General features: G+C 36.2%; 1 protein-coding gene across 4 annotated transcripts in view; it reads right to left on the bottom strand.

Annotated features, from left to right (window-relative positions):
- MYO5A (myosin VA) overlaps positions 1–14,008 on the bottom strand; it is a 165,246-nt gene that overhangs the window by 82,302 nt on the left and 68,936 nt on the right. For all 4 annotated transcript variants that reach the window (XM_054565413.1, XM_054565414.1, XM_054565415.1 and 1 more), the window contains exons 6-9: positions 11,345–11,488; positions 9,191–9,272; positions 6,124–6,231; positions 4,311–4,417 (exon numbers count right to left, since the gene is read on the bottom strand). In XM_054565413.1, the coding sequence (XP_054421388.1) occupies positions 4,311–4,417; positions 6,124–6,231; positions 9,191–9,272; positions 11,345–11,488 (441 nt within the window). The remainder of the gene's footprint in view (positions 1–4,310; positions 4,418–6,123; positions 6,232–9,190; positions 9,273–11,344; positions 11,489–14,008) is intronic.

Here is a 14,008-nt window from a genome sequence, read left to right as displayed (position 1 = left end):
CATACCTGAATTCTTAAACCAGCCTGACGATTCATTGTAACTGATACATTAGTCTGTTTGTATTTATTTATTTCTATCTTATTTTGTGCCTTTATTTGCCCCACTTTCTCTAAAATTTTCTCTCTTTCTTGATATACTGGAATTGTTTTTAGCCTATTTTCCTCTCTACTAATTTGAAAGGTTTACTTTCTGTTTCTACTTAAGTAAAAGAAGCATTAACTTGTATTAGTTAACTGAATGTAATTGAATTACACTAACTCTAAACACTCCCATCCAATCTGTGTGCTTTGGGGCTGGTGATTCACTTAATTTTTTAAAACATTTTACTTTGATCTAATTTTAGACTAACAGAAAATTACAAGTACAGTACAAAGAATTTTCTTCACCCAGAGTCCCTAATATAGTATTAACATTTTACCACATTTGCTTGTATCATTTTCTCTCTCTCATTCTTTCACATACATACCCACACAATTTTTTCAGAATCTTTGAGAATACATTGCAAACATATTAACATTTTAGTCCTAAACATTTCAGTATGCATATCCTAAAAATTAAAGACATTATCTTACATATCTCTGGAATAATAAACAAAATCAGAAAATTAGCAATGATACAACCTTATTATCTAACCTCCAGATCTAATTCCATTTTTTGCTGATTGACCCAATAATGTCCGCTGTGGAAAAACAAACACACAAAACATTTCTATGGTCCAGGATCTAATCTAGGTTCATTCATTGAATTTAACTATCATCTTTCATTAATCTCTTTTAATCTGAACACTTCTTTACTTCATTTTTTTGTCTTTTGTGATCTGGGCATTTTTTTTAAAGCATGCCCCGCAGTTTGTGTCTGCATGATGTTGCCTCTTGATTAGAGCTGGGCCATGCATTCTTAGCAGGAATACCAGGGAAGTGATGTTGCCCTCTCCTGGGTGCTCCAAACCAGGAGCTATGTGATGCTGATTGGTCGCATCACTGGTCATGCCAATTGTTTTAACCTGTTTAAGGGAATATCCCTTGGGTTTCTCCACTGAAAGATAACTATTTTTCTCTTCCTAACAAGTAAGTATTTTGTGGAGAGTGCTCTCTTTTGCAGCCTAATATGTTATTAATTATCATTATTATTAGTTTTAGTTTTTCAAATTTTGTTTGCCTGTACTTTACTAGTTTATTGAATCACCATATCTTCTCAACATTGGATTGCTTTCCTTTTGTGTAAACTATACCCTTTAATATTTCCTCTAGTGACAGCCTATTGGTGACAAATTCTCACAACTTCCTATATGCATAAAAACATTCCTATTTTTCCTTCATTCTAGAAAGACATTTTTATAGGACATACAATTCTAAATTAATAGTAAGTTACTCTAGAACAATAATGATAGTAGTCCACTGTTTTATGCCTCATTGTTCAAGCTGGAAATGAGCTATCAGTTTAATTGCTATTTCTTCAAGAGTAGTATGTCTTATCTCTGCCTGTTCTAAGATTTTCCTCTCTGACTTTGGTATCATTATGGTGAATTAGAGATGGATTTTCTTTTATTTATTCTAACTGGGATTTTTTGGACTTTCCAAATCTGTGATTTAGTGTCATTTCACAAGTTCTAAAATGTGTTAGTGATTATCTCTTCATATATATGTCTGCCCTACTCTCTTTTTTTTCTGTTAGGAATTCTCATTAGATTAAAATTAATCTAATAGAGATTAATAGAGACTAAAAACTCTATTCTTCATCTCTCTTAACTATTATTTTTAAGTGCTTCATCTCTGGATCCCATCTTGCATTTTGGATAATTTCTTCACATCTATCTTCTAGCTGGCTCATCAGTTCCTTCCCCAGTTGTATCAGATCTGCTATTACTTTCTTTCTTAGTAGGTTTGACTTGGCTATTCTATCATATTACCTAGCTCCTTCTATTTTGTATCATCCTGGGACATAATTTTTTATTATGAGCCAATATTTCTTGTAACTTTCCTCTTAGAACTCTACTGAGGCCTTGACTGAAGGTGGATTCTCCAAAATAGGCTTGCATTTGCTTCTGTGAAGCATCTAGAGCACTACTGTTCCAGGACAAATTTAAGCAAAGTGTTCTGTATGTAACTCTCTGAAATCATCCAGGAACTATGAAATGAGGCTGGGAGTATGTAAATGGTCAGTTCATTGCTATAAATTTTTAAGGAACTATTTTTACCTCCTCTACTTAGTACTAAGGCATGAGCTGGATTAATTTTTCTTTGTACTCTTGGAGGGGGTGGTGGACAAGTTCATAATTAATAAATAAAATTAATTAGTTACCCAATTAGGGTCTCAGTTTTAGGCGGTGGTTACCTTATTTCTCCCTCTGTTTATATTTCCTAGACCTTATCTTTACTCTTCTGCACCCCGTTTGGCTATGAAAACCTAAGCTCAAGGTCACTCGGTTCTGCAAATTTCCTCAGAGTGAGTTCTAGCTTCAGGTTCTGCTTTGTTCTCTGAGTTCCTGTTTTCACCTAGTTTTTAGCCTCTGAGTGGTTCTTTATATTTATTTTTTAAATATTTAAAAATATAATTTATTCAGCATGAAGGTCAGTCAGAGCACCTAGTGTAAAACTGTTGTTCCTCATTTGTAAAATGCAAGAGACTAAAATGAGGTAAGAAGTTAAGCTACTTAACCAAAACATAGAATGAGTAAATAGTAGAGTTGGGCTTGAACCCAGACAAAGATACTGAAACATATATTTCAGAACTAAAGTTGAATTTATCCAAATTTAAGTCACACAAGTTAATCCACATGTAAATTTGCTAAAATCAACTTGGTTATCTGAAGAGTAAAACATAAATCTCAAGATTGTCTTCTTGCCCTGACCAGGTAGCTCAGTTGGTTAGACCATTGTTATGATACATCAAGGTTGTGGGTTCAATCCCCAATTAGGGCACATTCAAGAATCAACCACTGAAAGCATAAATAAGTGGAACAACAAACCTACCTCTCTCTCAAATCAATAAAAAAAAAGACTGTCTTCTGTTATAATCTTTGAAGAAGCAGGTTGGAAATAAAATTAATTATATTAAAGTTTCCTCTATTTTAATAAAGTTAAAAGACTCCTAATAACTAGGGGGAACCCCCAAAACACCAAACTTATCTTCTAGAGGGCGGGCCCCTTGTAGTACAGGCTTTCCCCACTAGGTGAATGTTGTAGGAACCCATTTGTTTCAATGCAGCAGCTGGCATTGTTGTGAGTGGCTCCGTTTGGCTTCAGTGAATTTTTTTAAAGACTCTTTCAGTTCCTTTGCTCATTTCATGATTTATGAGCACACCTGCCCACACAGCACTGAGTGTTCAGCAGTTTGCGACTGAAAAATGACACGACCCCTATACCCCACCCTATTCACCCAATCTTGTCCTGATTTTTTTGTTCCCCAGAGGAAAGAAGTCCTCAAAGGGAAATATTTTGCTGACATGGAAAAAATGACACACAAAAAAAAAATGGCAGAAGCACTAAAAGGCATCAAAATTGAGCATAAAAACTGTTTTGAGCAGTGGAAAAAAATGTCTCCATAGGTGTATTGCATCAAATGGAGAGTACTGTAAGGCAACTGAAGTTTAAACATGTAAGAATAAATACACAATTTTTTATAAGTAAACTGCTGGTTTTTTGAATTCCCCCTCATATATGTATAAATGTGTATGTGTGTACATTATCTTTGATGGTAGTGACCAGCAAATATTGCAAATCACAAATGCCCAATGAGGACAATTTGGACGGTCAGATTTGTTACAGTTTAAACAAATGTTCCCGCATATGAAATTGGGTTTTAAATCTCAGTGTGCTATTATTACTATGTGTGGAAGAGAATATAAATCATAGTTAAGACAACGCATCTCACAGCCATCTAGTCCCTCTTCCCAGGAGTAACCAGTGCTATCAGTCTCTTCAATAGCTTTTAAACCATATTTTATTTCCATGGCTGGAGACAAAAAGTTGTCAATACTTGGCACTTGTGCCAAATAAACCTTTCTCTCTAGACTCACCAATCCAATGTTCATATCTATTTCTCACCTCTGTTTATATAGATCAGACATGTATCCAAGTCTGAGTCTCCTACCCTCTGTCACACACATACACATACAAACACACACATGATCACTGTTCACAAGGGATTAGAATCCATAATTTATTTCCAGTTCGAGATTTCACATCTCTCTGATAATTATCTCTCTGATAATGTTAATAGAGAGACTTCAAATGTACTTCTCCCATAAAGAATCAACAAATCTGAAACACAAATCTACTGCCATCACACTAAGTTTGTTCTGAGCTTACAGGTATTGTGCAGCTGTCAGAATCTCGAGACGTAAATCCAACGTTGCCTAAGTGAAGAATGCCAGCAAGTATTCGGAAAATTCCCATCTGATAAGATTCACTAATTCCTGAAACAATATAGTAAATTAACAAGTGATTAATTTTAAAACAGGAACTAAAAAACCATAGCAGACAATTTTAAGCCTATTTTTAACTCTTAAATATTGCCAGACATGCACATTATAACGTGTCATAGTTAACAATACTGCCATCATGGTTCAGAGGATGAGATGCGAAGTGAGACACATATGGGCTCAAGGCCTGGCTCTGCCCGACCTGCCACCTCACATGGGCAGGTGACTTCACCCTGCTATGCGTCTGTTTTCTCATTTGAGATATGGGAGTAATTGTGACGATCTCAAAGGGTGTATATGAACATTAAATGAGAAAATTCATGTAGTATATTTACACACTATGTGACATGGTAAGTAGTAAACAAATTATCATCATCATTGTCACATACTAGATTTAAGTATTTTATTAACATTATTACCTTTTATATTTATCTCTACTCCAATGCAAGTTGTAGTTCAAGAAGGCTGTTTTAAGCCAGATTATTTAATTATTTCATTTAACTACAGACCAAGTATAAATCAAAGAGACCCCTAGATTAGAAGTGTTCAGGCTGGTGTACTCCACCCTGACAAGTGAGCCTCAAAAAGCAGGATTTGAGCAGGACCTGAAGATAAGGGAAGATAAGGAAGCTGAACAGCTCTTGGCTTTTGATCAGATCTGGCCTCATTTTTCAATATGGTAAGAATTTCCAGAATTTTAGATACATGTATATGCAAGTAAAAATAGTAAAATTATTTCCAAATATGTAATCATATCCAGGGTAACTGAGTGTTGATATTACAATGAGTATTTTTGCCATCTCTTGCATTATGGCTTTTTCAAATTTCTAATTTTCTATTTACAAACAGATTTATGCCTAGAAGTCATGTTTTTCAAAATTTAATATGCATATGAATCAACAGTGGATCTTGTTAAAATACTGATTCAATAGGTCTGAAGTAGGGTCTGAGATTCTGAGATTTTACAAACACTACAGTGGTCCCAGGCCATACTCTGATTAACAATGCTTAAAAATAAATTCACTTCAGGGTACCCCTCACATTACCAACATATGATTGTAGATTTATTCATAATCTGAGGTTTTTCAATAACCACTGAAGTCATACACTACAATTCTAAAGATTAATTTATTTATATGTAGACCCAATATTTTTTAAATATCAGAAACAAGGCAGTGACATCTGAACCATTTCAAAAAAAGAATAAACTACATGTACTATACATTGTTTTTGTCACTCAGACAGCTGAGCCACATTTCCCAGTCTCACACACACACACACAAAACCCTGCAAAGTGTGAGTCTGTACAGGAACCCATTTTATTTATCTCTAGGTTTTAGATTTTGTAAAAAGTTAAGCAGAGTTAGTCCCAGTTCCCTTGAGGCCCTGAATGTGTGTTTAAATAGTTTTAAGGGATTATTTGCATACCTTAAAATTTACCTGTTTTAAGTATGCAATTCAATGATTCTTAGTAAATTTTCAAAGTTGTGCAACCATCACCACAATCTAATTTTAGAACAGTTCCCATCACCCCAAAAAGACACCTTGCGCCAATTTGCTGTTGGATATATTTTATAAGGAAAGTTAAATCTCTCAACAATACTCACCATTTAATATGAAGCTAAGTCAATATCCAAAGCAAAAGTTGCTTGAATCAAAAAGTTATTGCTAATAAGAGCTCAAGAATAAAATCACATTACCCAGCAAAGTGCAAGCCTGCCTCGTATGTGCCATCTCCTTGGCATCATCGACTCCTTCGATCACAGGACTGCCCCCTTGCTTTGTGTAATGAAAGTCATTTGCATTTCCTGCAAATAAGAAGGAAGATAAAAGATGTGCAGTCTATGAAAACGACTTCTATTGTCTACTCTGAATCAGGAGCAATGATAGCATGGTTCATTGCAGAGTCAGGAGTTCTACTGCCTGGTTTTCAGTTATATTTTAATACAAAATTCAGAATTAAGTAATAAAGTGAAGTGTTTGTAGTTTGTTTATCCTAACTGGAGAAATGAATAGTCCTTTCCTAAACCGGTTTTATTCCAATCAGCATGCTTCGAACACTTTACTCTCCTCATCAGAATCCTCGCAGGCCTCCATGACATAAACTCCTTTAATATTTTTTTCTTTTAATCAAGGCAAATTTCGAACATATATGAAAATAAAAGACTAGTATAATGAGAACCTATGTCCTCATCATTTATCTTGAACAAGTATCAACTCAAGACCAATCTTTTTTTTCAAGAAGGTAGCTTCATTTATTTTATTTTTTTTATTTTTTAAAATATATTTTTATTGATTATGCTATTACAGTTGTCCCAAGTTTTCCCTCTTTTATCCCCTCCACCCAATACCCCAACTCCCTCCAGCAATCCCCAGACCCCTTAGTTCATGTCCATGGGTCGTGCGTGTAAGTTCTTTGGCTTCTCCATTTCCTATAATGTTCTTAAAATCCCCCTGTCTATTCTGTACCTATCAATTTGCACTTTTTAACTCCTGTACCTTTTCCCCCATTCTCCCCCTTCACCCTAACTGTTATTACTCCAAATGATCTCCATATCTATGATTTTGTTTCTGTTCTGCTTGTTTGCTTAGTTTGTTTTCTAGATTCAGTTGTTGATAGTTGTAAATTTATTGCCACTTTAATGTTCTTAGTTTTGATAGTCTTCTTTTTCTTAGATGAGTCCTTTTAACATTTCATGTAAGAATGGCTTGGTGATGATGAACTCCTTTAGTTTTACTTTATCTGGGAAACGCTTTATCTGCCCATCAATTCTAAATGATAGTTTTGCTGGATAGAGTAATCTAGGTTGTAGGTCCTTGTTTTTCATCACTTTGAATACTTCTTGCCAGACCCTTCTTGCCTGCAAAGTTTCTTTTGAGAAATCAGCTGACAGTCTTATGGGAACTCCTTTGTAGGTAACTATCTGCTTGTCTCTTGGTGCTTTTAAGATTCTTTATTTTTAACTATTGGTATCTTAATTATGATGTGTCTTGGTGTGGTCCTCTTTTGGTCCATCTTCTTTGGGACCCTCTGTGCTTCCTGTACTTGTATATTTATTTCCTTCACCAAATTAGGTAAGTTTCCTTTCATTATTTTTTCAAATAAGTTTTCAATTTCTTGTTCTTCCTCTTTTTCTTCTGGTACCCCTATGATTTGGATGTTGGTACATTTGAAGATGTCCCAGAGGCTCCTTAGCCTCTCTTTGTTTTTTTTAATTCTTTTTTTCTTCCTGCTGTTCTGATTGAATGCTTTTTTTCTTCCTTATGTTCCAAATCATTGATTTGATTCTTGGCTTCATCCTCTCCACTGCTGGTTCCTTGTAGATTTTTCTTTACTTCACTTAATGTAACCCTCATTTCTACCTGGGTCTTTTTTATGCTGTTGAAGTACCCCATGAGTTCCTTGACCATCCTAATTAATGTTTTGAACTCTGCATCTGATAGGTTGCTTATCTTCATTTTGTTTAGTTAGTTTTCTGGAATTTTGTTCTGTTCTTTCATTTGGGCCATATTTCTTTGTCTCCTCATTTTGGCAGCCTCCCTTTGTTTCTGTGTCTTAGAGCTGCTTTAACTCGCTGCCTTAGTAGCATGGCCAATTGTAGAAAAGCACACCTGTAAGTTGTGTCGGGTGGAGACTTAGGTAATCACAAGGGCAGGGCAATCCATGTTACCACTCTGTGGCTCTGTGTGGGGAAGGGTTTGGAAAGGACACTGTGCCACTGCCTGGCCTCTGGAGTTCTATCTAGGAGGAAGCTACCCCTGGCACTTGCCCTGATGACAGTCACATCAATTTCTCCCTTTATTCCACTGGTACCCTTCTAGCTGTTGCCCTGGTACTGAATCCCAGAGGGAGTGAAAGTGCTAAGTCTGTCACAGTCCCTTTAAGAGAGTCTACTAAGAATCTCAGTTTTTTCTGCTGCCCCAACCCCCACTGGTTTTTACAGCCAGAAGTTATGAGGACTTATATTCCTGGTGCTGGAACCCTGGGCTGAGTGTTCTGGTCTGGGATCCCTTGCTCTCGATGTATCCTTCCTGATTTTTATCCCTCACACATGGATGTGGGACCACCCGTCCTGAGTCTCCACTCCTCTCCATGCCACTCTGGCATGCCTCTCCACACCTCTGCACCTCTGCTTCTCCTATCCATCTGGATGAATGTGGCTTCTTTTTATTTAATATATAATGTTACTTTTTTCCCCAAGATTTTATTTATTTATTTTTTTCGAGAGGAAAAGGGAGGGAGAAAGAAAGGGAGAGAAACATCAGTATGTGGTTGCATTTGCATTTCGCACACCCCCTGTTAGGGACCTGGCCTGTAACCCAGGCATGTGCCCTACACTGGGAATTGAACCAGTGAGCCTTTGGTTTGCAGGCCGGTGCTTAATCCGTTGAGCCACATCACCTAGGGCTGAATGTGGATTTCTTTAAATCCTTGGTTGTTGGACTTCCATATAGCTCAATTTCCTGACTATTCTGGGTGGTATTTGTTTTATAGTCTAGTTGTAATTTTTTGTAATTGTTTGAGACTGTGAGGCATGTTTATCTATACCTCCGTCTTGACCAAAGTCTCAAGACCAATACTGTCTCATTTAGACAGCTACTTCTCCTTTCCTATCCCTTGAAGCCAACTGCAGACCTCTTATGTCACCCATAAATATTTCAGTATGAGATATTTCCTTTTTAACAAGTAAGCTTATAAACTCATAATTATCATAAATTAACAGAAAGCAATACTGTAGTACAATAAACCTAATGCCATATTCATACCTAATCGCAGCATCTTAAATTCAGGTAACTTCGCTGAGGCACAAAGCTGATAAAAGATATGATAGTTTCTTTCCTCTTCTGCCTTTAAAATAAATAAAAAGAGGTTTCAATTATCACATTTTAATCTAAAACTCAGCAAATTCAATTACAAAATAAAATTTTAATACTTAATTATCTCAGTGCAGTAAGTTGTCCTTTCCCAAATTTCCTAATGCGTAGTTATGATTACTAAATCTTATGATTTATTAGCCATGTGCAGATGGGTGAGTATGCATCTGTTGGTCACACTCAGCATAAAATGTTTGATAGTAATGTTTTCTGAACTCCTGAACATCTCGATATATGGCATTGGTATAAGAGACCACTGTCTTTTAAGGAAGCTAAAACCATTTTTTTTGAATAATCAATATTTTCTCACAGTGCCTCTCAGATTCACAGTCTTCTTAATACCTTGAATGAAAAAGAATATCTTATTTTTGCCATAGTTTAGACTGGGCCATCTACTGTGGTTGTTTTACAGTTGTAATTATAATATTTTTCATGCAAAATTGAATCTTTATACCCTAATATCATATCCTTGAATTCTTCAGTGTATTCAGCTGACTAAAGAACAGTGCAAGTAAGACCAAGGTCAGGTTTAATGCCCACAGGGGGCTGATGTCTTGTAAAGAAAACCCATTACAGGACAGAAGACACAGAACAAATTAACAACATACCAAATGATCATAAGCATGATTAGGCAAAAGATCAGGTAATTTGGCTCAAAAACAACTAGAAAAGCAGGTGGACCTACAGAAATGCTTTGGTCGTTTATACAGGAAGAACAATATCAATTATGCTGTGGCTGACTCATTTTGATATACCAAATTTCCTCAATATTATTTAGCACTGGGGATTGGGAACAACTAGAATTCCTTCAATATCTCTAGATAAGATAGGATTAGGCCTTAATGGTTTGTCTTAAACACTACTAGCCTCTGGTCACCATACCCACTTAAAATTTAACTGTTTACCTACCAATCAAATCTGTACTATTTAAATTCCATCTTTTCTTAGATCTACATATTTCCTCTATTTTTTCTTTTGGCTACTAAACATTTAAAAAAATAAAATCTATACAAATATATATGTGTATGTATTAACATTGCTCTGTGTGCACCTACATATTAAAACAATGGAGGAGAGTGACTATTGCTTTACTACATAAAAATCAGGTATTATACCTTAGGTGGCCACAAATCAGGCACATCCCCAAGGTCAAAGCCAGGGTACCTGCAGGCTGCTGAAACTCATGATTCTGAGTATGTCCCAGACACTTTCAAAAGCATAACAGACTTGTGCAATGGAAACTGTAGCTGCTGCTGAAACCCATGACTTTCAGTATGTCCCAGACACTTTCATAACCATAACAGACTTGTGCAATGGAAACTGTAGATGCTGCTAAATGGCAGTGCCAGGGGAATCTGAACTTCAGTGCAGTGGGCATCCAGTTAAGAGGCTACAGGAATCCTGATCTCACAGCATGCAATGGGCCAGAGCCCTACACTGGGAGTTTTCCAATGAAAGGAACACATTTCCTTAGTATGCCTATAAATATATAAATGTATGCCTGCCAATGTTGTAAATCTGTAATATTTCCCACTTAAGAGATAAAAAAGGACCAAGAGTAGATATGTGAATGATATCCTACACGGACATACAGACTTGAATGTGTTCTTTGACAGTTTTACAACTGAGTTGTGAAGATTTGTTAACCACCATTATTCTAGCTAAATAATATATTCTAAGAGAGGAGAAGAAAGAAGGAATGAGATCAAGGATAATTTCTTTTTCCTTGAACTGAGTTCAAGCTATCACTCATTGAAGGCATAAACCAATGTCTCTCCCATCAACTGAGATATACAAGCATCTGCAGGAAAAAGTAAAAACTATTAAACCTAAACCAGTGCCCAGCCCCAAAGACCATTAGTCTAATAGATATTCCTCCACCTCTTACAGGCATCATTTCCCACATTTCAGTTCAAGTGTGGTTTGTAGTAATATTGTCATAATATACTCAAGCGTATCTAGAAATAAAATGCAAACCAGCAAGCATGAACTCTGGAATTACACGGCAAGCTAACACATGTATATATGTTTGCATGCCCAGCTTACCTGGAACACCACTCGGGATTTCTCTAAAAGGTAAGTTCTCATATTGGCACCAATGATTCGATATCTCTTATCAAAACCAATCTCAATATACTTCCCAAAACGGCTGCTATTATCATTCCTGGTTGTCTTGGCATTTCCAATTGACTAAGAAACAAGGGAAATAATATGAATTTAGAAGTGTAATTCATGACAGGGCATTTACAGAGTTGGTTCAGGGAAAGGACAGAGTAGAACCCAACCTCTTATAACTAATTATTTCATGACCAGAACCAACGTTCCCTCTGCAGGCAGTAGTATATGTTTTGCTCACTGCACAACCACACAGATATCTACTAATTGTTAGTATCCGCCTTGTTATCATCACACAAATTATTTTCATAATCAGTAAACATGAACCAGCAGCTGGGAGGTCTTCATACACCACTTGTGGTATCTGAAACAATGGATGGCTCTGGGTGCTCCCAAGGCACAAATCCTCTAGTTAAACATCAGGGTTTTGATTTCTTGAAAAACTTAGTCTATTTTATGTAAATAAGCTGGATAAACCAAATTAATATTCTACTGAAAATGTTGCTCTAGTGTCCAGGATTCTTTAACCAGAAGTTTCTGTCATCTCATCCGGTGACAACAAAGGTCCGGATGGACTGCTTATTTGAGAATTAGTAATTACTTACTCAATTCAAAGCCATTTTCAGAAACCAGAGAAAGTAGTTTGGCTTTGAATTTTGATAGCTTTATCTAACTTGCAAAACATCAGCTGTAGAATGCAGAGAATGCAACTTCTTTCTAAATTTTTAATATAACCTTTAAATTAAAATGACACACATACTGCTTTCTATTTAGGTAATATCCTTCTATACATTTTTCTCTCAAGGCAATGCAAAAAACATGGTATAGTTAGAAAAGCAGTGTTCATATAATGCATATATTAAGTATTTAATATGATGTTTTCATAAGATTAATATCTTTCATTTGTGCAAAGCCTGGGACTATCAAGATTGGTACGTTGGAACCACAGCAGTGAGAAAGATGTGAAAGTGCTCTGGGGTGTTAAAAAAAGCAATACAAAAACAAGTGGTGAAAATAATAACACAGCCACAAAAGTCAACATATTAAATTCTCTGATCCATCAAAAAAAAAAAGTTATTTTCACTCTCTGAAATACAGGGTGGGTATTGCTCTACTGTTTTGGCAATGAGAATACTGCCATATTTCAGATTAACATTTTTAATGGAAAGAATGACTGAAAGGTACCTTCCCAGCAAAACAACAGAATAATCTAATATAGCTTAACAATTTAACAATAAAGATATTTACTCAGATATTCCCCTTCTTGGTATTACAAAAACCACAGCAAAAAGCCCCCATGTAGTCCCATTATTTTTATTTTATTTAGAAAAAGAAGTTAATGATAAATGCAGAATTTTCTTTCAACACCATAGGCTCTGTCAAGGAGCAAATGAAGGGTTACATGGAGCAGCACTGGCAGCAGCAGTAATAGTTCCTGAGTGCTCACCAGGCCCTGTCTGAAGTACTGTTGGGAAAAGATGAGCCACAGCTTCTCCTCCTTCCCTGACTTATCCCACCTTCCATATGGTATCTCTCTCCCCTCTACTCAGAGTGGGAGTTAAAGTGGCCAACCTGCCCAAATAATACTATACTCAGTGAGAAGAGGCAGTGAGTAGGCAAGGGTTGAATCATACCACTTTGTCTTTGAGTAAAGGGTATTTTATACATAGAGCAAAGAATGGCAGAAGTAGCAAATGAAATAGAAGTCTAAAGATCTGGGTATCAGAGCAGGTCCCACTACCAATTTCCATCATTTAATCTTTTGTGGAGCTTTAGTGTTCCCAAGTATAATTAGACTAGGATAGATGACTTCTAAAGTTTTTTACAAAAATAAAATTATGATTATAAGCCTTGAACCTGATATCAAAAGAAGGTTCTATATATAAACAGTACCTTTTGTCCATCCTCCCTAATTGTTCCCTCTGCCTTATAAGTACTATATTTATAACAGCCTCACTTCAATGCTATTTTCTTTCAATAAGGAAAAAATTGCTAAAGAAGATTTATGGTCTTGATTTTACTATCGGTTTTAGTAAACTATTAAGTGATTTACTCTTTATTAAATGGAGATAAAGAGCTTCAACTACAGTTACTGAAGATGAAAAAGAACAATTAAGAAAGACCCAATGTGCTCCAAGAATATCCCTGTCCCTATCTTGGGACACAATTTTCCAGGAGAAAGGGAGAAAAAGAAAATGTGATTAAATAGAGCAAAAAGAATCACTTCTGCCCTGACTGGTGTGGCTCAGTGGATTGCGCGCCGGCCTGCGAACCAAAGGGTCACTAGTTCGATTCTCAGTCGGGGCACAAGCCTGGCTTGCAGGCCAGATCCCCAGTAGGGGGTGCTCAAGAGGCAACCACATACTGATGTTTCCTTCTCTTTCTCTCTCCCTTTCCCTCTTTCTAGAACAAAAAAATAAAACCTTAAAAAAAAAAGTATATGGGCTTGGGTACTAGATAGGCTTGGGTATGAGTCCCAGGCCTGAAAAGAAAAAGAATCACTTCTTTGTACATCGTTTACATTTCGCAAAAGGACACATGCTGAGGATGAGAAGCTTGCTTTTTAAAGGATAATGTGCAAATCCCACTAGCCAC

This window comes from Pteronotus mesoamericanus, unplaced genomic scaffold (assembly GCF_021234165.1).
Source record: "Pteronotus mesoamericanus isolate MK-2021 breed Mesoamerican mustached bat unplaced genomic scaffold, CSHL_Meso_final contig_164, whole genome shotgun sequence".
Lineage (NCBI taxonomy): Eukaryota > Metazoa > Chordata > Mammalia > Chiroptera > Mormoopidae > Pteronotus > Pteronotus mesoamericanus.
This window is presented reverse-complemented; position numbering and strand designations above follow the sequence as displayed.